Source organism: Haliotis rubra, unplaced genomic scaffold (genome assembly GCF_003918875.1).
Source record: "Haliotis rubra isolate DU_JTF1 unplaced genomic scaffold, ASM391887v1 Scf1514, whole genome shotgun sequence".
Taxonomy (NCBI): Eukaryota; Metazoa; Mollusca; class Gastropoda; order Lepetellida; family Haliotidae; genus Haliotis; species Haliotis rubra.
Window position 1 is genome coordinate 44,375 of NW_025765464.1, and position 24,372 is coordinate 68,746.

The 24,372-nt window shown below is 42.8% G+C and overlaps 1 protein-coding gene across 1 annotated transcript; it reads left to right on the forward strand.

Moving 5' to 3' along the window:
- Nucleotides 1-1,158: 1,158 nt before the first annotated feature.
- LOC124270412 lies at nucleotides 1,159-19,693 on the forward strand. The gene is made up of 4 exons (XM_046705452.1): nucleotides 1,159-1,704; nucleotides 5,325-5,393; nucleotides 17,015-17,104; nucleotides 19,305-19,693. Exons 1-4 carry the CDS (start codon nucleotides 1,240-1,242, stop codon nucleotides 19,434-19,436), a joined length of 756 nt encoding a protein of 251 aa, XP_046561408.1. The 5' UTR covers nucleotides 1,159-1,239; the 3' UTR covers nucleotides 19,437-19,693.
- Nucleotides 19,694-24,372: the final 4,679 nt, after the last annotated feature.

A 24,372-nucleotide genomic window follows, 5' to 3' on the forward strand; every position in this document is an offset into this window, starting at 1 on the left:
AAAGTTGTCCTATACCTTCAAGAGCCCGCGATACCTTCTATCACACCAAATATCTTCAGACGCTTCATAATGCTGCCATATGGCTCAATTTAAATACTCACAAATGCATTTGTAAGAAGTTTGACTGTAGTTATGAACTGCCCAGTAGGTCATTGTCCTGTGGGTTAAGTGTTCTCTGCTTATCACGATGCCTATTTCTAAAAAAATATGTTTTCATGAAAAATTCTGGGATTTGTCGTAAATGGCTTTCTCTGTTTGCATATCCCCATCTCACCTCTCGGTCGTGGAAGCGTAATCAATTATTCATTCCAGCGACATGTCCGCACGGCTTTCACAGTTGCTCGCGCCGAAACAAGGACAGCACAGGTGTATGAGTAATCCTTCCGATACTGAAACAACCATGGAAATGATCACATGTGTTGAATATGTACGTTTCTTGAGAAGCAGGTGCAGTTGTGCTTTGACTGTGAAATGGCGCAATTGACCGTGTTGTACAATAGAACAGTGCTGCTTTGCCCGTATCAGCAAGTCATCAATTTTGCCCGAGGGAAGAACTGTCATGGAGCGGTGTACTGCACGCTATCTGCAAATTAATAAGACGGCAATTCCCTTGCATGCTGACACTGGCATATTTACTCACAAATATGGATCAGTACATTCCATTCACGAGTTAACATGGCCACGAAATTGCGTGAAATGTTGTCAGGCAATATGACCCGTCATCGAAAGGCAAGAGAGGCTGAAGTCACAATCACTTCTCCAAAGGACAAAGTTCGCTGCATCTTCAAAACTCTGGAGACCTATTTGCGGGTGTTTGGACTTTACTGCGAAGCATGCAACTTTCAGAAAACGGAATCCCGAAAATTGTTGCTCAGGGTGGCAATATCAGTATCCAACATCAACTGCTTTGTGTTCTTAGTGTGTGCCTGGGGTAACGGACTACGCCTGGTTCCAATGCTTCTGGCGGAATGGGAACATGCTCATAAAATGTGGTTGATACTGTTAATGATTCTCACCTACTTGCGCTCTTCTTGGGGATTCACCTTCCTCATGCTACTTAATCAAAAACATTACCCGGCGATTGCAAGGAGTTTTGAGCAAATCACAATGGTGCCAACGTTTCCGTTAGTGCTACAACAGTTTGCACTGTTCGTGAACCTCTGTTTATCAGTTTCAGTCATATTCCCCATATATTCCCTATTATCCGTCCATCAGGAGAATGGACATGAACCATCATTGATGACTAAGATAAGACTTTCTCCAGCAGAACCACATGCGACTATGTGGGAGGTATTAAAATACGTTTATGCATACTTTACTATTCTGACATACATACATGCTCTTCTATGTTCAGTGTTTCTTAGCGTTGTGTGCTATATGTTGAAGAGAGAGTTTGAGGATATATGTGAGAAACTGCAAACTTTGTCTGCAGATGAGGACGGAAGTTGGAAGGATGGTGAGGTGGAGAGACTACGCCGGCAGCATGACAAGGTGTGCCAGGCTACATGGACGGCAGATCGTGTCATCTCATATCTTGTGTTTGGAATATACTTGGGGTCAATGCTTCTGGTTTGTTTCTGTATATCCTGCTTTACTCAGGGGTATTTTCCAAGTGAAGGGATTCCTACTCTCATCGCTGTCTCAGTCTCAACATTCGGACAGGCTGTAATCACGTCCGTGTTTGGAGTTATGCTTAATCATCAGGTGAGATTCAAAATAATAAACAAAGTTAACCATAACCCAGTAAATCTAAGGGCTGGCGTTTAAACCGATAATAGTTGACCGAGCACCCCAGACACATTATGAACTGTCAAATTTGCAGTAAACAAATCGTTATTACTGCTGAAGAATGCTGATGATGATCTTTGTGTCGATCACTTGACTGTCTTATACTGACCTTTTTTGCAGACCGCCTTCATACAGATTGTGTACTGCCGAGTGCGGCAGTAAACGACAAATGTAATATTAATAACTGTTGCAAGTAGTTATCTCTTCGACTACTCAAACTATCAATGGTTATAATACATAAGACAGATCCTCCTGATGATGATGATGATATTCCGTTGCTTTATGGAGTGAGTGAGTTTGGTTTTAAGACGACTTTTAGCAATATTCCAGCAATATCACGATGGGGGACACCAGAAATTGTCTTCACACGGTTTGCCCATGTGGAGAATTGAACCGTGGTCTTCGGCGTGACGATCTAACGCTTTAACCACTAGGCTACCCCACCGCCCCTGCTTATGGAAGGAGGGAACACAGCTGTATAAATACATCAGGGAAATCATGATAAAATAAAAATGTAAGTAACATTTGGCACAAATGAAACAGGGAAAAGAACAATTAAAAAAACGGAAATATCCGAAGATTTCCGAGTGTTACGAAGTTTTCCGAATGCATGTCAAAATACCGGTTTTCGATCAGCGTATCGCGATAGGTATCGTTTTCATGTCTGAACCGGTAAATACCGGTAAACCGGTTATATGTGCTGTGAAATTCATGATCATGATCTTAGAACATTAATCACTGGGAAGGGTTCAAATCCCCATATGGATAAAGTTTTAATCCCCATAGAGCAACAAATGAAAACATATGTTACATATGTACATGTACTGTGAAATTCATATCAGTAATCTTAGACAATTAATTAGGGGGAAGGGTTGAATTCCCAATATGGATACAGTTTTAATCTCCATAGAGCAACAAGAGAATAAAATGCGTTGCACATCTGCTGTGAAATTCATGATCACAATCTTGAAGATTCTCTGGCCATTAATTACTTGGATGGGTTCAGTTTCCGTGTGGATACAGTGTTGATTCCCCATAGGGAAAAAATGAAGGAATATGAGACACATTTGCTCTGAAATTCATCATCACAATCTTGAAGATGATCTGGCCAGAGAGAGAAGTGGATAACTATTTCTTACACGTCAACCTCCGATGTTTCTGATGCCACGTTTTAAGGCAACCGCCTTCAAGATATTAACATACAACAACACAGCAACAAACATATTCACTTACCCACTCACTCACTCACTCACTCACTCATTATTTTGGTTCAATCAACCATTCTTTTGTTCCGAACCTTTCCAAAAGGGGCAATTCTTGCTAAAGGTATCTTAATCAAGGTTACAACTATCCAGACCTTTGTTAAACTTTCAGAAAGTTCTATAGCAGACATTGTATGTATGTCGTATAAGCGACAAAACTAATATCTGATGCATCTCTCTTAATTTGACATGTACCGTATGCACACTCACTCGATTTTACATGTGCACAATTTACTCGGCTGTGCATGTGTTTGTGATCAATTCGTTTGGGTAGGATATTGACCTTTTGGCGAACACATGGTACCATCACTATTTAACAGTAATGCACAGTTGGTATCGTGTATTAGACAGTGCTTCAGTGCAGAGATTTGTTTCAGTTTTGAAAACTTCTGTTTCTTTTTGCATGTAATTCGAGGAACCGCTTTGAATTGTCACGTTGCTTTGTAGCCAGACACTTCTCTCATCGATCACAATACGGAACCTATTATCAACGTCTCAAAACAACATTGTCCATACCAATATTGCCAACAGCGACGTCAAGCCCCACATCCGCACGCAGAAGTAGAAAAAAGCTTCCATGCTCTTACACTACTTACAACCTGAGCCGAAAAAATAAACAAAGCCGCGTAAAATAATCATACAATTTATCGATTATAACACAACTTGACAACGGAAGTCTGACATGATAACCGATCGATAGCTATTAAATATTTGCACCTTTCTACGGTGGGGAAATATGAACATTTTCAAGCAATTTCGCGCATGTTATAGACCAATAACTAATTATGCTCGAAAATGCCTCCATGTTTGCAAAGCTATTTACGCCTCACTGTGGGTAATATGAGCGGAATCCAACTGATGATGTTCATATCCAACTGTTCAGAGATACGTTCCCAAAGCCAGAATCCAGTGGTAGTGTTTCATGTTTGGTCACATTACGACCCTTAAATTGCTGACATCATCGGGTTCCTGGGCTCCTCCAATGTCTGACATTTGAAACAAACAGTGGCAGCTGTCAAAACCGGCAGCTGTCCAATCCGGCAAGTTGTCAACATCGGCGTAAAGTCTCAGTCCTGTCCATGGCTAGTACATTTATCATCATTTAAAAACTCTGCAATCCGGCAGCTGTCAATTCCGGATCTCGGCATGAAATGAGCCGAATATGTGTTTATACAGTAATCAGCTCTGTCTAATCCGGCGCGTGGCAAGGAGTCAGTAATCCTGTGTTGAAACTACATGGTTGCCGACAAAGATAATTTAATCTTAGTTCAGTATGGGTGTACTTGTACATGTAATTAGGGAGTTGAGAGAACCACCTTATACAACAATGTATATGAGAGTGATAAAACTGGTTTAGTTCTAGCCGTAGGTAACCATGTCAGCTCTACATTCCGGGACGCTGTCAAAAGCGGATTATTTATTCAGTCCCGACGTGTGCCGGTATAGACAGCTTCCACTGTACTGACATACGTGGATTTAACCCTCCTCCTTCACTATGTTGTCGTAGTTGTCTTTTATTGGCCATGGTAGAGTTATTTACGTGAGTTTGTATAATACACATACTATTCGGATACCATGCTACATGGTATTACCTGAACGGTTATTTTGGAATTCCATTATATTTGCAAGGGATTTTATGCAAAATATCCGAATTGAAACAGCATAGCAACGAACGATTACATGATAAATCATGGCTTCTCGCTTTATCCATGCACGGAAGTTGCATACAAATTGCATTTTAGAAAGTGGTCAAATGTAACATATGTTATATGAACCCTCTGACAGTGTGGGTTCGAATCTCAGATGGACCTCAGTGTCAACGTGTGCATGAATCTGTAATTTACTGAGAATATATCCCAGATATAGCATACTTTACAATGAAATGGTCCCCAAAACTAAGGAATTATATCATCGAAATGAAATAGCATGGCAAAGAATGACGAGAAAATGTACGTTTTCAGCTAGAAGAAGACGAGCTGAAAACATTGGGTCAAATTTTGAGAGCCTCATCAGAAGATGAAACGGGCTTCATATTTTAATTATCAGCCACTGAGCCATCACAGTCTGAATCCATTTCATAATTTGACATCGACTTTTATGATTTCGTCTAAAACAAATATTACCGTCAATGCATAGGGACAGCAGTCAATAATGACAGCTCTATATGCAGAAACGATATCTTTTCGCGAATGGCATTTGAATTTGTAATCATTCTGGAACATATTCTGGAGAACTTGATTGTTAACATTCAATTAAGTTTGTTTCTGTTATTAGGCTCACCGCCCACGGGATATTCTTCCAAGGATCGGTGTGGCGAAACTCAGTCAAGAGGACTATCGTAGCGTGAGTATAATGGCATTATATCCAGGGTGGCATTATAGCCAGGGTATTATATAGGCAGGAAATCCGTTCTGGTTAAATGAGTGAGTGAGTTAAAATTTATAGTCACATCGGCAATATTTCAGCCATATTGTGACTTAAAAGTTATAAATTATCAATAAACACAATGACAATATAAAAGACCTGTCAACGAAGGACAGTAAAATACCTAAATTATCACAGGAATAAATTTAAGACTAGTAATTAAATCTGAAATATTTTACCTATAAATGACAATACAATATAAAAACAGCCTATAGAGTGCCAACAACTGAAAGTAGATCACCATACTAGGGACCATTGGGACAGACAGTACATTTGCTTCCTGCATGGGCCCTAGCTGGATTTACATCATCCCCTCAGCTTTTAGCAATTTAGATATATCTGGCCATACATTAAAATTACACATATTCTAAGAGTAAAAAACGGAAAGTTAAAATTTACTTTGAATGTTTTGGGACTTACGTACCCTCTCAGGACCGTTCTGGTAAAAACATGGCATTATATCCAGGGTGGCATTATAACCAGGATATTTTATAGGCGGGAAATCCGTTCTGGTAAAACCATGGCATTATATCCAGGGTGGCATTATAAACAGGGTACACTGTAATTTATTTAAATATATACTAGGCACGTAAAGAAACTGTGCATACAAAAATTTAAAATCTAAATTTATCAAACCTGTGTAGATACATAAGGATTTAAACTCAGAGATTAGTGACATGTATGCTCGTGCCACGTTCCGTGACGTCAGTGGGTTCGTCCTTGAGACGTGCAATACGTTGTTGCATGTGCATTCCGGGAAAGAGAAACAGAGCAAATGAATGCCACACAATACTGTCACAGTGATGGACGTCAACGGACCTATAGGCGCGTGGGAGAACGTTATGCACAGGCCTGTGTCTTGGAGAGGAATCGCTTTGGTGGTGGTTCCGTGATGATTTGGGGTGGAATAACAGCACGCCAAAGAACTCCTTTGGTGATTGTTCAGGGCAACTTAACTGGTGTGGGCTACAGGGATCAGATTCTTCGACCTGTGGCAATTCCTTTTCTGCAACGTCATGGCCCTGGGATAACATTCCAACAGGACAATGCCCGCCCTCATACTGCAAGGGTTGCTATGGATTTCTTGCAACACCAGAACGTTGACTTACTGCCTTGGCCTGCAAATTCGCCAGATCTCTCCCCTATAGAGCATGTTTGGGACGAGATGGATCGACGTCTACGCCGTCTTCCTCATCCGCCAGATAACGTCCTTGACCTTGCAACAGAAGTTGCGAGAATCTGGCGTGACATCCCACAAGCCTTCCTTGCACGTTTGATAGGCTCTATGCATCGTCCATGCACTGCTGTTCTCAATGCCGATGGTGGACATACCCGTTATTGAGCTTGTGACATGGTCGTTTGACCCCTGTCCCGCTTGTGGACTCGTGACGTCATTGTGATTGACTTTTCAACTGAATTTCTCCCGACTTGTTATGGTCTCATGATCCCTCCATTAAAGTTTATATGTACCTTTGACATTGTTCTCGTACTTATCAACTGGGATAATATTTTGACAATGCACAGTTTCTTTATGTGGCTAGTATATTTCATCCACAAGAAAGGTTTTCACAAAGGTTTAGTAGTATACACAATGGGGCTACGGGACCAGGTACCCCCCAAGGGGAGGTCCCTACTCCCGTAGCCCCATTATGGATACTACTACTGAGGTGCATGCAAAATTTGATGAAAATCGGTTGAATAGTTTCTGAAATATTGACTTTGAAGTGAGCATGGGTCGGTTGGGAAAAGGCAAAATGTCCAACTTTTTGTCGTAATTAGGTCTTAATTAATCTAATGAAGTCATCGAGAGTGTTCCCAATGCCGTTTTGCTATAAGTGTAACCATCTGCCGAGATGCATGAAAAATCGGTCAAATAGTTTAGGAAATAATCACTTTTTAGTGAGCATGGGGTCAGTCTGGCGAAAGGCTAAAAATCCAACGTATTGTCGTATGTGTTATATATTATCGAGGCGAGAGGTGTTTTTAGCTGAATGAAACGCTGGTCTCGGCAGTCATACCGTCTCGCTACCGTCTCGGGGGTTGCTTTGAGCGAGCACCGTGGACGAGTATAAGTGTGTGTGTGTGCGTGTGTCTCTCGGCTCGGCTATGATGATGCACGGCCGGCTGACTAGTGAAACGCATCTCTCAGCAATTCCTCCCCAGGTCTTCATCTCGGTATCACCGAGCGAGCGCTGTGGGTGAGTCGCAGTGTGTGGCTCGGCTCGGCTTGTACAGCCGACCGACTGGCTGGCAACGTTATGTTGATTTCCACTAAATCATACCGCATCTCTCGGCAGTTCCCCCGGGTCGACTCGCTGCCGTCTCGGTAGCATTGAGCGAGCGCTGTGGGTGAGACACAGTGTGTGTGTGTGTCTCGGCTCGGCTATTTACCTACAGCTCGCTGAGATGGCTGGCTACGTTATGTTGATGTCCGTGAAACAGTTTATTGTGAATCTCCTATGATTTGTTTGGTTTTCGTAATGAAGGCTTGGTGGGCCTGTTGCTTCCCTTCTATGAATTTTTTTTCTCGTCTTCGCAAATGATGGCGTTTTTACGAGACTTGGTCTGAATCTCTTGTTTCATTCTGTGATATTTTGCGATTTCTGATAGCACCAAACGAAACTCTTCCTCAGAGATTTTAGAGTCGGTGAGCGTGGTGGAAATATGATCTTCTATCGTGGTTAACTTCGCTTCGGCTAGACTTCTGATTTCGTCGTGTTTCAATGCTTTACGTTGCAGTCTCTGCGAGACACGTACTTTAGGGTCAATCCCATCAACCCTGTCACTCCGGCTGTGTTTTCGATGCCTAGCACCACGGGTGTGGCCACGATGGTGGATAATAACCCGACACCTGCTACGCCTAATCCCATGCTGACTGAAATCAAAGCGCTGTCAACACCGTCCACGGAATTGACGGCCATGTGATATTTTTTCTGTAATGCCGACCGAGTATCGCTTTCACGTTCTAGTTGTTGTTTGATCTCACCCACTGTCACAAACGAAACCCGTCTACGGTTTCCAGTGTATTCGCCACTTCATCCACGACTGGGTACAGTCCCATTCTGTATATATACTCTTTTTATAAAATAATATTTAATTGGTCCTCAGTCAATGTTTGATGAATATACTTTAAGCTGATGAGGTACAAGTTTTCGTATATATAAATGGTCTGGAGTTCAATAAAATACTTTTGAAATATCATAATATCTAGGTTTGCGGTGGGGATTCTTCCTGGTTTTATACAAATACGACAACGTTTTTGTTGATGGCGATCATGCCAGCGTATTTTTAACCCATGCAGAAGGTTTATATCTACTCCATGGCATCTACAAGAAATACTTCGATAATAAGAGTAGAACCTTGTATCATACTGATCCACGAGTCTGGCACATCAGTATATTTTAGTAAAAATAACGCTGCTTTTTTCTCATTGGGGATCGGGGACTAACATGTTAGCCGTTTGATCTGGTAATGGTGCTATGCTCATCCACGTTCTTCTTCCAGGATCAAACCTCCCCAGCAGTATCCCGTTATGTTTTAGCGAGACGCCACCATCATTATTATCTATGATAAGATAGGGGTAGGTCAGGACCAGGTTAATAATCCAGTTTAACTGAGATTCGATGATGATTCTCGTCGTTTGTACACGTTATCTTGTAAGCGTGTTTTCCCCGCCAGGCAGATCGAATCCCCTCGTGTCTCCGAGATCGGCTAGCGTGACATTGGGATGATGGTTCAGCTCGTTTATATATAATGTATTACTAAATGGTTTCAACTGGTTATTGGATAATTCCTCGGACGTGCACTTCAAACCCATGAGATGTATGTTGTCGAGTTTGAATTTCGGCGAGCGATATTGTGTTTTCCACGGTCACGGTGACTCCTTGCAGACTGGTTTAGGCATTAACGTTCACCCGCACGTAAATGGAGCAATCTTGGTATTGTTGTTGTTTGGCCCAGCGGAGTTTGATCCCTTTCACGATTTCAATGACGTTACGCGAGTTAGACTTGGATGTATAGCGTGGATTTCGATTTGAACTCCGGGTTCATCGAATCCGCGCCTGTCCCCGAGTCTGAGATCGCTATGTTGGCGCATTTTTGAACGCGTGTTCCTGGACCATGAGACTCAATCATTGCCGTATGTGCATCGTATCGCTGAGATATCCTATACTTATTGGATCATGTTTAATATCTAAAACCGAAATTTTCAATTCTGTGATGTTGCCTCGGATTAATTTGTACTGCCGCGATGAAAACGATTCTGTTCTGCCGTCATTGTACTTTTCCATTTTCACCGGCACGGCTCTCAGCAGTGTGGAAGGTTGTTCACCTTGAACGTTGTCCGTCGATTTCAGCTGATCGAGATGAATGCACTCTTCGCAGTACGGAATGAGATCGGGTAATTTCGCACGATGGTTTCCGGTTGTATGTCGTTCAACGTAAACTCGAGCGTTTTAGCCAATGGCCGACTGAGTTTCAAGTCGTTTTTTCCATTGTTGGCTAAACGACCATGCCGTTCGAGTCGTTCATTTTGAGTTCGGCTCCCATGGGTTTGAAGATTTCTTCATTGAGCGAGCACACGCTATAGTAGCCATCCGTTATACGAACTCATCCTTTATTTGGTTGCGGGCGTTATTGACAAACAGCCTGTTGTTTCTGCCATTGTTGTTGGTCCATCGCGGGTAGTAGGTGATATCGCAGAGGCGCAACTTCGAGCTGACCGGACGTGTTATCGATCGCGTGCTGCAGTTGAACGGACTCGCCGCTCATGATTCCCAGAAGCGTCACGTACATATTGAAAAGTAGATATGTATACAAATATATAACAATTCAATATGTACAAACCGGGTGTGTTTTATTCTAAAAGTGATAATATAAGTGCTACCGATCTCACACAACCGAGTATTGTGGTCGATGCAAAGGATGGTTGACATTTCATCGTTCGGTTCATCGACGTATTTAAAAATTATGGGTTTTGGTCCCGAATGTGAAAACGGTACACGCTTGGTTTAACAACCCGATGCAGTTCTGGCAGAATCAATTCATTTTCGCCGTGTGGTGCGCGACAACTGTGTGCGGCGTGACGTTGAATGACACTCGTCGTGATGCGCTGAGTCGGTCTGTATTCTCGTTTCATGTTTACTACCAGATCAGACGTATCCTGAAAGAAATCAGCGTCCCGATTCCGCAGGACAAGGCCTGGAATGCCGTAAACAATCCATACGATCGACGTGCGTACGATGGCATTTGCGGTGACTTCGAACTAGATCCGAAGACGGTCGATTGGGATTTGCCGGGTCTGAACCACGGTTTGCGCATTCCCATCATTCACAACATGTCTCGTGTAAGCCAGCAAACAGCTAGTGAAAGATTGGGGTTACAAGTCGTATCATTACGTCACGACGAACGAGTGGAACGACGATTACATGGCTTTCAACGACAGCAAGGATTATCGCGTTTGGAGGTTTGAGCAGGGACCCGCGGATGATTGGAAAATGTTCATGCTGGACACTTCGAAAGGGTTTACTCGTGTCGGAGTTGTCAGATTGAACGATTCGATCTGAACATACATGTGGGCTATCCTGGACGCGCAAACGCAAATGCATTCCAGCATCGTGGGTCGTGAAGGGTCGGCTTACGACGCACAGAAACAGTTCGAGGCTAACGTCGATGATGCCATTGCTAGACCGGTCGATCTACCGAGTGCCATCGAACGCTATCAAAACGGCTAGAATACACCCGGTCGAAAGTCGACTATGTGTTTCGGCGCGAGACTGTACATGGCTCCGAGCGACATGCGACTGAGGGTGAACAGAGTGGTGGGCTACAACAATCAAATCTTCATCACGACAGCTGATCAAAATTTGGTTTGAACCAGGACGTCAATAACGTGAGTCGAGTCGTGTCGCTGTACAAAACGGGCATTGTGGCACCGACACCGGAAGAAGTAGCACCACCATGCAACCAACAGCAGCAGCTGCCCCATCACATGTAGGCAAACAATCAGTGGCACGTCGATCGCAAAACAGCGCTTGTGGTTGGCTGTGCCTTATTTGGTTAAAAATTGCTTAGCTGCGACATACACTAGACCCTACACAGCGACGACTAAAACGCACTGGTTTTGACCAAGCCACGTGACAGTTTTCGACAAGAAGCCTAACAACCAGTAAACGATGCTGCCCAAGATGCCAGGCAGCGCTTCAGCGGCTTTGCCGGCCAGTTTAGCCAGGGCCTCGCCGAGAGATTTCAAATGTTTTTTGATCCAGTCTCTGACGTCATCGTCTGATGATGGGCTTGTTGGTGTTGGGCTTGGTGGTGTACCACCACCGCCCATCAGCGATACGACCAAGCCCAAAGCTGTAAGAACACTGGCGATGGTGATTCCTTGTGCCCGGAACAGAATTTGGATCCTGTCGGCCAACGTGCTCTCCTCGTTCAAGACTCGGTCGATGGTTACGTGATCTTTTCTCGATGATGTTTTTCGTGGCTTCGGCGTCCACGAGTTTTCTTTACTCACGAGCGATTAGTTTAGTTTAGTTCAGTTTAGCCATGTTGTTCACGAGTTCTTAGCGCACATTTCAAGGCTTCGCCTAGACCCCGAATTTCCCTAACAGGAAATGCGAAACCGTGCAAGGCTTCGTTCGAGTACGTGACCAATATTTTTTCGATTTAGAATTCGGTCCTTACGCTTTGCATATCCCCGATAACCTTCAACAGAAGTTGTTTGAGTCGTGCGCCGACGTAATCTCGCAGGTTTAGTTCATCGTGTGACTACCGCTACGGCGACTGGCGACAGGGTGAGTAGTTTTCTTGTGTGTTTGTTCATGAGATCGACCTCCGGATGAGCTTTCAATCACAGTGTCCCTTCGTTGTCGATTTTGAACTTCGGATAGTATCGACACAATGGTTCGACAAAATTTTTATCACGCTTTAGGGCCTCGTAATACTCGTCCACAGGCTGCTTTAAAAGCTCGTTGCGCACGGTGTCCCCCATGAACGAGGTGTGCATGGCTGCTGCATCATTGTCGTTCAGCTGGTGTACGTCGAAATCGTCCATGGGGAATATCGTCAGCCATTTTTTTATATTAAACTTATAATATACATAGTTTCAATATAAACAATGTTGCAATACGGGCGAAAGCTAGATACTTTCCGAAGATCAAGAGAACCCCTGAGTGTCAAAGCCGTGCGTCAGTCGGTGACGATCACCAACAATCCGAGCACGATCGATCAAAACCAAACGCTGCTGGTTTGATTCCCCAAACTAAGCACGAACGACATCACCGTCCCCGGCACGACTCAACTGGCTTTTCAGATCAGGTTGGAGTCCATGCATGAACAAATGCATGATCGTGAACAACCTGGGTCGTGCCATCTTCAAGAAAACCACCATCAAAATCAGCGGGAAGGAGGTGCCACGAACGAACGCAATGACATGGCGTATGAAGGACCTTGTCGGAATAATGACGTATCATCATTGACAACATCTCGCCGGAGTTCGACATGGTCATGAGCATGGGAACTGGCCAGGCATATTCGCCAACAGCACTCGGGAAAGCTGTCCATCCTGTACGACTGCGTGTTGCGACACCGGATGACCGTCAAGGACAAGAGCAACACGCTGTGGAACATCAGCCTGAACGTGCGGGCTCGATCGATGAAAGGCATCTTTATCACTCCCGTGGTGGAGTACGTTCCGTTTCGAAGAAACAGCGAACTCACTTGAAATCCAGAGATCACGAAAGTGGAAGTGACTGTCGAAGGTGTGCCCAACCAGCTGTTCAGCCAAGGCATGCGAGCTCATCAACAGTGGGACGAGATAAAAAACTGACGGCCAACAAGCGACACTCGACACTCGTCACCTACGTGACGTGACGTAAGTACCTGGATAAGCATTACGCGCTGTGGCTGGACATGCGATCCATGGACGACGACAGACTACACGACTCATATTTGTACGTGATTATGGATGCGCAACTCAATATAGACAATGGAAGATTCGTGCAAGCCATTTATTGATTTACATCGCGATCCCCACTGCGCCATCGTGTGCGGTCAGACAGGGTGCGGCAAGACAGCATTCGTGCTGGACATGCTGAAAGGTTCTCCGCCCCACTTTACGGGTGAACATAGCGTACACAGAGAGACCGTGGGTGATGACGGACCAGAACGTGCACAAAATCGATCCTGGAATTCGTCTGCAGGACTGGTTGCGCGCTTACCATGACAAGCTGAAAGGAGAATCGATGCTGTTCATCCTGGACGACTGCAGTGCCAACAAGGAGATGGTTAAAAAACGAGACGTGCTGTTGTACCTGGCCTTCTCGGGTCGACACAGGAAGCATAGCGTTTGGGTTCTGACTCAGAAAGATTTACGGGAACAGACGCGATGGGTCGCACTGTTTCACTGCATGGACAGGGATTCGTTCGAGGACTGCTTGCGAGAAAACGACGTGATCCCAACCAAACAAGAAGGAGAACGAGTGAAGAAACAGCTCGCCCAAACGAAACACGCCAAACTCCTGTTGAAAACCGACCAACCTGTTGCGTATAAAGTCTGATAGCTTAAGCAGGATTCTAGCAAAATTCCATCAAATTCTAGCATAACTCAAGCAAAAACGATGTTCAAAACTATCGTTGTGTGCAACTTGACTTTCATCTCGCTGTGTTTCTGGTACATCGCATTTGATTTTATTAGACTTAAAAATCGTTTGTTACATCATAAGATGGAGTGCGATGAACTGCTCAAACAAATGTTGGATGATGATAATAATGATAAAAACGACCAGCGAGAGAGACTGGTGGTGGTCGCGGTCAGCGGCAAAGCCAAACAATACTTGGGTGGGGGCGACCACACTCGCGATAAATTCACAAAATGCCAGCCGAAGAAATCGACAAGCTGTACGTGAGATACGAAGCCAGACTCGGCGCCGAAATGACGAAAACCATAGGGTCTGTCATAACGCAGGTCTACACCGGCGTAGCGTCGTACTTCCTTCCCATTCCACCGGAACGTCGACTTTACCTGTGGGAAGATCTCGAGAAAGATCCGTTCATCGACCACGCTTTGAGCGCCGTCAGCTGCGTGCTCTACCACAGATACGTCATGTGTTTGGCCCTGGTGACCACGTCGATCATCACGGCAAAGCATTGTCATTTTAAAGAAGAAAAAAATAATAATGATAATAATATACAACATGGATGTGCAACAGGAGGAGGAAACACTGACGGAGGAAGCGACGACGACACCGATACAACTAGTCACCACCAAGAATCCTAAAGAAGTCGCCGTCGGTAGAAAAGGTGGTTTAGCCAAGCACCACAAAAATAATACCCATTACACTCCGTGGATTCAACCGGCCCGTTTACATGGGGATGAGCATCCTCGACTAATCCAAACACTTTCTACTACAACGAGCTGAAAAAGCAGTAGGGCGACAGGTGCGAAGTGCTGTACACGGACACAGATTCCCTGCTGATGGAAATTCACACCGAGGACGTGCACGAGGACATGAAGAAACACATGCACCTGTACGACACCAGTGACTACTCTAAAGATCACCCTATGCACAGCCAAGTCAACAAAAAAGTGCTCGGCAAGATGAAGGACGAATGCGCTGGCAACGCCGATTGCCGAATACGTCGGCTTGAGACCCAAGATGCATTCCATCAAGAAAACCAACGACGACGAAATCCGAAGGCGAAAGGCGTGAAAAAACACATGGTGAAAAAACACATCAAGCACGCCAGATTCAAGGAAGACCTGTTCAAGAATAAAACGTTCAAACACCAAATGAACATGCTGAGAAGCGACGGACACAGGATATATGGACTGGGAATCAACAAGACCTTCCTGTCTCCCATGGACACGAAACGATGGATCGCCATCGACGTAGTCACCACTTACGCGTACGGACACAAACATGTTTCGAATAATTGAACGCATACGCACACGTGTACATATATCATGGAGAAAATATATTACAGCCCGCGTTGGTACTGGAAAGGCGCGGATGCCATCCCGAAACTCGCCAAAGCCGCACGAGTCTCGGAAGAGAAAGCCAAAGCTTGGCTTAAAAAACAAACCATCTGGCAAGTCTACCTGCCGGCGCCTCGATACATCCCGTCATGATACATCTCGTCATGATTTGTTATCAGTCTTGCATGCCTATTTTTCTGCTTAATGCCAGCCAGCCAGCCAGCCACCCGTACACCAAGCCGAGAGAGACACATGCACACGCACAGCGACTCGTCCGCCCACAGCGCTCCGAGGAGCAACCACCCCCGAGGCGACCCGAGCCTTTTTCCTGACCGACCCACCCATGCTCACTTAAAAGTCAATATTTCAGAAACTATTCGACCGATTTTCATCAAATTTTGCATGCACCTCAGTAGTAGTATCCATAATGGGGCTACAGGATTAGGGACTTCCAAAGGGCTCAATTTTTAAACTGAGCCCTTGGGGGGGGGACCTGGTCCCGTAGCCCAATTTTGTATACTACTGGTTTAAACAACTTACATATCTCTCTCCCAGTATTTGTCATATTAATATGTTTCATACCTTTTGATTTTCGTTTGTACTTTCCATCACAGTGCTTGGCTATTGCATTGTGGTGGACCAAAGGTTACATAATGACGGATTACTCTTTTGATTGCAATTCATTGATAACGTTCTCGCGATTCAGTGGAATTCATGTATGTCTGTGTAGTTTATTCTTGCATATTATTGAAAATAGGACCGTTTTATAACCACAAGAAACACACTCCAGATGGCGTCTTTCTGGCCTTTGTGTAATGTATTAATGAGCCAATGCCTTCAGGAAAATAGACCAAATATGTGTCTATTCCATGTTCAAATGATACTTTGTTCTATCAAGAACAATTTAATGCTGTCTGCCATAAGATAATCGCATCTGAGTGAGTGAGTGAGTTAAGATTTTAAGTCACATCGGCAATATTTCAGACATATCGTGACTACAAACAAGTTCTAATTTTACAATAAATAAAGGTACATTATAAAAAAACTGTCAGCAAAGGACAGTAAAACAACTAGTATATCACAGATTTCAATTTAAAATTAGTAATTAACACTAAAACATAATTATAGATAACAATACAATATAAAACAGGCTATATATTGCCAACAACTGAAGTAAGATCACCATGCTAGGGACCATGGGGACTTACAGTACTCTTGCTTCAAATAGTATCTGACATACATATGTGGATACATATATGATTCATCTTTTAGTTTTGATCAGCTCTGTAACAAAGTCATCCATGCCACTAAACTTTACTCTTTGAGCCCATTAGACTCTTCTGAACCTGAGGGTTGTTATCCCAGACAGGTCGAGCTGATCATTATTTGCTCTTGTTTGGTAAATAACCACAGAGGAGGGCGTTCCTCTCACATTAAACTGATTCAACGTAATGTCAATGGAATGTTGGTCAAGGTGAGGATTATCAGCTTCAGTTACCTACTCTTTGATTACTGATTTCGTTTCATTTTGCTTTTTCTAATAACGATGTAACCATTGCAGCTTTTAGTGTTCCTTGGCCAGGTGTCTGGGCGCAGGATTGGCATAACAGCCATGGGGTTGTTTACAGTCAACAGGCCAGCGCTCATCACAGTAAGTTTCGTGAACACACTCCTCATATGTGGATATAGGGACATAAAATGTAGCCCCTCGATTGTGTATTGGGATGGTAAATATCCTTATAAGAGGAATATACCTATAAACATTACATTAAGAAGACAAAACACGTTTGAGATACCAACACAGATGTATTCAAAATTATGAAGGTCGCACTGCAAAACCGTTTAGTCAGGGTGTGGTATTGCAGATCTTAGTCGTGGGATGTCTGGAATTCGAACTAAAGATCCCTTAGTCAACCTCCAGTTATGACGCATTGTTTGTCAGTACCAGACACTCTATCGAAGGGTTCTACGAATTTCTCAAATGTAAAATGCACTTTATTAACAACCGTGTACCACAGATCCGTAGGGGCGGTGGGGTAGCCTAATGGTTAAAGCGTTGGCTCGTCACGCCGAAGACCCGGGTTCGATTCCCCACATGGGCACAATGTGTGAAACTCATTTCTGGTGTACCCCGCCGTGATATTGCTGGAATATTGCTTAAAAGCGGCGTAAAACCATACACACTCACTCACTCACAGATCCGTAATTTTAAACGGAGCATTTCCACTCACTCACTCACTCACTCACTGAGTCCCACATTTCAATCAACGAGAACGGTTACCGCGCGAAATATACTTTTCCCAAGCACCAAAACTGTGTCACAGCAGGATTGGAATTTCATTCGGATTTGAGTGTTTATTCCCTTTTATATATTGTTTTTTCTATCATGTCTGATAGTGTCTTCGATAAAGTACACAGACTGTGCTTCCCAGTAATTCCCATTCCTGGTAATGTCTGGTCATCTCCATACCAGATGCCACGTATTGATTGTTACGTTTTCCCCATATAAGTGAAATACATCCTTCTGACATTCCCAGGTGACTTCGCTTATGACGCTGGTTGTGTGATTAGTGCGTGTGTCATAAGTTTCCCTTATTTGCATCTACTTTATTACTGACAGACCTATTGGCATGCCGGCATTAATTTAGGATGGAGTCATAACTGTGTTTTTCTCTGTTTTGGAAACAGTCTGATGGAACTAGGAACTTAAACATATTTATTACGAAGACGATTATTCTGTACATCTGCACCACTTCCAGCATAATTTGAATGGTCACCCTTTGAAATGAAGTCGACATGACAGTATTTTAAAAATGAGCATCGGTTCAAACCAAATGACTAGGTGATATGAGGTATTTTTAAAATGCGGTTCAAAAAAAGACTAGGTGCAGTTGGATGCGGTTTCTATTGATTTCTTCGTGATTGGGTTGAATGTTTTGGAAAATTCAACCTGTATATTTTAGATAACTTTGTGCACTGAGATTTGCACAGAGCCTGCACAGATAACGTACCCTAACTAATTGTCAAAGAGTCTTTGTCGACAAAGAACCCTTTGGGAACAAGGACACCATCGCTGTCACTTTCCAGAACAAACACGAGGCGGCCGGAGTTCCAGCTCAACCGTTTCCTGCTCGTGGTCCTCCACACACAAGCAGTCGGAATACCGGTCTGACTAACAATGTCATTGTAAACACACATATTGAAATGGACAACAGGGAACAGATAAAATGACAGTGATGTTGGCCCTTGACGTTGGGACGTGTGAGCGCGATTATTGACAGAGACCAAGGGATATTGGTTACAGGCTATATATGTCAGAATATAAACAGTAATTAATGAAAGTGTCTGAGGGCCACGGAATGGATGATAAGTCAATGTGCCATGCCGTGTTGATGTGGATTAGGAATGGTGATAAACGATATATAAATAATTGCAACAGATGTCTTGGCTATACAGTATTCAGCAATGGAATTAAATGTGCAGTCGAATGAATGAATGAGTTAATCGCTTTGATTTTTTTTCTAAACATGATCGATGTTATTAAGGCAAGGAATACACAGACCGAATCCTTCAGAACCAGAGCTATGTTTTAGCTGGCGGCTATTGCACACATTACACTGTTCAACTTATTGTAGGTATTTATCATACCGTATAGCTAAATTTGCCAATGCATCAGTTGTTGTGTTTCTATTACGATCATCAGTATTGAGTTACACCAAATTCTAAAAATCGTATAATAACATATTTTCTTCTTTCCTCCCACAACAAGCCAACACGGCAAGAAATGTTGTTAAAAGCGGCGTAGAATATAACTCATTCACTATGTTTATTGCTTCGTTATTATTTTACAGATCATAGGAACCATCGTCGCCTATGCTATTGTCATCCAGCAACTCGGCGTCAACAAAGTCGGGGACACAGGCTCCGTGTCAAACGTCACTGTTAGCTCCAACACTGTCCTGGACACTGTCAGCCAGGAATGATCCCGTTCTTAACACAGCGATATCCCTCGGGGACGTGAATAGAACATAACTCTACTGCATCGCATCAAGCATTTTAAAACGCCTTTCTGTGTCTGAAATAACAACCGTACAATACAAAAACTGTCTGGTGTAATGGCGCCAATGTTTCCCTTAGCTCAGCGCACAGTTTGAATCTACACACATTCTCCTCAGGGACCTATATGTGTTCACTGTTTCAGTAGGAAACAATACTCTGTGTACAGTGTTTTTACAAACATAAATACTTCGTTCACTGTTTCTGAATAAACAATGCATCAGTCCATGTTTTCTCCTTTTCTGGTTTCGTGGTTTTGGCGAAAAAAATGTATTGTTTCTTCGTTGATTGGCATTTAGAAGCTGTTTCTGTTCAAATGTATTGTCGACAGAACTGTAGTTGTAACATTGGAGAGATGTGGAGGAATCTGCTTAAGTAACAAATAAGGCCCGACATCTACGACTCAAGGATAAACATATATCTATTCAGTGTGTTTATTTTACGGGCACATTCGTTTTGTTTGGCGATCTCACCTCCGTACTTGTGATATGTGTGATAACAACTAGATTCTACGCATATGGAAGAACAATAACTGGAAGCGCGTGCACCAAGGTATCCCCAGTAAAAGGTTTGTCTTTTTTTAGATCAGCTTCATCCGGACTTTGCTGAGTCGTCTTGTAATCACAGAGGTAAGAAGACATCCATCGTCTTGTCAGTATGGGTAACTCCCGAACACGTCTTACAGGGTATATGATATTTTTCTTATATATTTGGTAAGGTGAGTGAGTGAGTTTAGTTATACGCCGCACTCAGCAATGTTCCAGCTATATGGCGGCGGTCTGTAAATAATCGAGTCTGGACCAGACAATCCGGTGATCAACAACATGGGCATCGATCTGCACAATTGGGAACCGATGACATGTGTCAACCAAGTCAGCGAGCCTGACCACCCGATCCCGTTAGTCGCCTCTTACGACAAGCATAGTCGCCTTTTCTGGCAAGCATGGGTTGCTGAAGACCTATTCTACCCCGGATCTTCACGGGTCTATTTGGTAAGGGTTTACTGCAGTACTCTTATTGGATATCATTCAAAAGCTAACGACACATAGCTGATTATAATTGTATATAATTCAGAAATAACAAGCAAATTATGAAACGGTTCAAATGTGACTGATAATTATGGTATGGGGTAATTGACTTAACAAATAGTAAGGATTGCATCATGATTGTCAAATCTCACCTCGATCACACACACAGACACACACTAGTTAGTGCCAGCATCGATCATGCAGAATTGAAATAGATACTACCTAGTACGACATAACCTGTCTCACAGTCACTGTAGTATTATTTCCCTTCCTTACATCCCCTACTGTAATGTTTAAGCTCCAAACGAAGCACGACTACGTTTAACCCAGTTACTGTTTGTATTATTGACCCCCATCTCACTAATATGTCTTTTCAATTTCAATGGAACTGTTTCTTTTTTAAAATTCCGATGTCAACCTGCATCAGAGTTTTCTGTAACAGAGGTGATCAAAACGATTAGAGAAGTAGAGACTATGCAAAGGCTGACATCAACTGTTCAGTGGTATGATTATGGTGTGAAAATGCAGAAAATGTAAACGTTCAGTTTTCAGAACAGACTGATTGATTGTCTCGAAACAACCCTGATTGGATATTGCGATAATCAGCCTAAATGTCATAATACAGTTGAGTCATGCCAGCAGATTTAAATTTGCGCATGGATTTGGACTAAGTGATTATTACATTAGACTTGTCTGTTTATGTTATCTAGATAGCTGATCCCTTGGTTAGCAGAAGATTGTCAGGTACTTCCAAGGAAAATGTAAAATGGATTTTGTTCTTTAGGGGTATTTGGATACATTGTCAAAATGTAATTGTACTAAATAAGAAAGATTTTGTAAACCAAATGAATTCAAACAAACATTGGTTATGCAAGTACCAAATGCTTAGAAATATTTCGTTCAATGCATAAACGATGTATAAACCATGTTATATCAGGAATGTAACACTGAAGTGCAACATTGTGTCTCTTTTGTTTAAGCTACGGGTATCCTGTCAGGCGACATGGTTGTCCTTTAGGCCAGTCAACCTGGGAATCGGAACAGCACTTTCCAGCCAGCATCCTATCCTGACATCTCAGACCATCAACAAATGCCCTTTTCTCGTGGCATTTGCCTACATGTACATATTTCATCTGTACTTTCATTGTGTCAAGGGTTTTAGTCAGGACTGACTGCGAGGCTCAACTGGGCTGAGGTCTCAGGGGTTAATAGGGTTCTATTAAGGACTTGCAGATAGATTTTGCTTGGCACCTTGAACAGCCTTGTCTTATACTTCAGTAGCTGTTCAACACTGACAAACTGGCACACGTTGTGTCGGCGCTAAACCCGACTTGACGGAAATGACTAAGTACACAGTGCTTAACGAGTGGGCCGCCAAGATTAGATTTTCTTTGGAGATGAACTGTTCTAGACCGAACAACTGACCTTCATCCATCCGGACGAATTAATCCAGCCATGCCATAAATGAACATTCATCAAGCTAACTTCTTGGTTTCTTTGTGGTTTTGATATTTACTTTTCTTTTAGGATCCGAATGCCAGACAACATGAATAACCTACAAGTGAGGAAATTCAAAGACTCTGTTTCTCTGAAAAGTGAACCCAGCTCTTTGCAAGTACCAAATCTCTTTCTCGGGAACTTCAAAAACCTCATTTAATGAGCATGGCCTTTGGGTGTTCAGTCCAGGATTGGAACCAGCAGTCTCAGAGTCGGTCACGAGAGGCCAGCCGACAAAGTCAGCTATCTACTCTGTAACCAGCTGAGTCATCAGTTCCTCAACAAAACTATCTGAATGTGTACTTTACTGATGAACTGCAATTCTAGCACGACATTGTGTGATACTCGATTCTGATTGGCTGAAAGCACATCAAAATCGTACTTAAATGGCAGTTTAATACCGATAATTAAAGTGACCGATTCACCGCGTATGAATACAACGAACTCGCTGACCCTATTGTTTGTAAACAAACATGCGGACATCGGCAATTTCTACCTCGGCAGCAACTTTGCTGTTTTTGATGTGAAAAGCGAATGGTTTGAAGACAAATTTCTTGACCCTATTCCCAGTGAAGAAACTACAATGCTGGAAAATCCGTCAGTAGCGCAAAAGCGGCAGTATATTCGAACCGGGTCAGATCTAGCTGGCATGACGTCGACAACACACGTCGGCCCACATGTCCTAACCTGACCGCTTCCGACCCGGCCGTAATACCCAGTCCTTCCGCTTCCACTGCCCATGTATCCCACATAAAACGTGGCATTTCAGATCTTTTGCAAAAAGGGAATAGTAGGGTGGTTATCAACAATGATTCCCGTGAATAAAGTTAGCGGCGACTAAACTTAGCGAGTTCACGGCTTGAAATGGGGCAAATCGATTGTGATACAGTAGGGGCGGTCAATAATTCGCTTGAGAAAAATAAAATAATTGTACTTGCTCACAGTATAAAGTATGCTACTTGTTATAAATACAAGCATACTGGTTCCTGAAATAAAGCATTTATGTTGTTGAAAATGTCTTATTTTGTTCATTACACAACCTGTCATTCAACGGGACGATTCCAAGCGATTTCCAGGAAAAAGGCCTCTTCACGCCTTGTGTTCTTGCGCGCCAAACAGTTCGGTTTTAAAACGCTTATCAGTCGTGCTAGAATGAAGATAAAACTACTCTGTTTTCAATTTTTCGGTCCTTTATCGTTGATTTAAGACCGCTAAATGTTTAAATGTTTAATTTAGCGGTCTTAAATCAACGATAAAGGACCGCAAAATTGAAAACAGAGTAGCTAATATCTTCTAAATACCAATTGGATTTTTCCCATGGGAAACGTTGTTAATAGAGAACATCAGCAAGGACCCATTTCTTTTCCTATTTTTTCGCAAATTATTTATGCTTTGGGAACCGATTTTCCAAACATCACATCTAGATTTTCTTTAAACATCATATTTGTACCTAAACAGGTTTGTATTAGAATATGGATCAAAAGTATACGACCCTTATAAGACAAGTATATAGATACTTCTTATTTATTATATAACGCAACGTTTCTGGGCCACTTCTTGCCCCTTTTTCAGGTGATTAAAGACAGGTGTAGAAAACATGTTATATATGCTATATATACAGGAAGCCAGGGTTTGTGAGTGAGATTTAACGTCACGTCGGCATTATCTCAGCCATATCGTGACGAGAACAATGTAATTCATATCAATTAAAAATAAATTGAGAAAATAAAAACCTGTCATCGAAGGACAGTAAAACTACTAGAATATCACAGCTCTTAATTTAAAACTAGTACGCTATCATAAAAATATATCACTATAGACGACAATACAATATAAAACAGGGCTATAGATCACCAGCATCTCACAGGAAGCCAGAGATGTACATGTACAAACAATCAATCAATGAGGGCAGATAAAAAAGCAGTTATAAAAACTATAATTGGGATAAGGTAAAGCCAGTTGACACAAATAATGAGGATAAGGAGATGTGAACACAGCAGAGTGATATACAGCCAATTAGTGACAATAGAGGCGAGTGTCATTCGGTTTTTATGATGTTCCAGGCAGTAGGGAGGTATACACCTTGATCTCTATTAATCTCTGGGGTTTATCTCCTGATGTTGGTGGCTTCTCGTATTTTCCGTTTTCGCCAATCGTGAACATTGGTAGCCAAGATGCTAGTCTGTTGCCAGTCAATGGAGTGGGTGGGGTTGTTAGTTATATGCTCTGAAAGGGCAGATTAGTGGTCAACTTTTTCAACAGATGTTTTGTGTTCTTTGGGTCTTGGTGATGTCTCTCCAATGTAGCTACTGCCACAGTTGCAGTTTAGTTGGTATAT

Coding starts and splice junctions, on each gene's coding strand:
- LOC124270412 (XM_046705452.1), top strand. CDS start 1,240: ATGACTAAGATAAGACTTTCTCCAGCAGAACCACATGCGACTATGTGG. Junction 5,394..17,014: donor GTCAAGAGGACTATCGTAGC/GTGAGTATAATG, acceptor TAACCATTGCAG/CTTTTAGTGTTCCTTGGCCA. Junction 17,105..19,304: donor ACAGGCCAGCGCTCATCACA/GTAAGTTTCGTG, acceptor ATTATTTTACAG/ATCATAGGAACCATCGTCGC.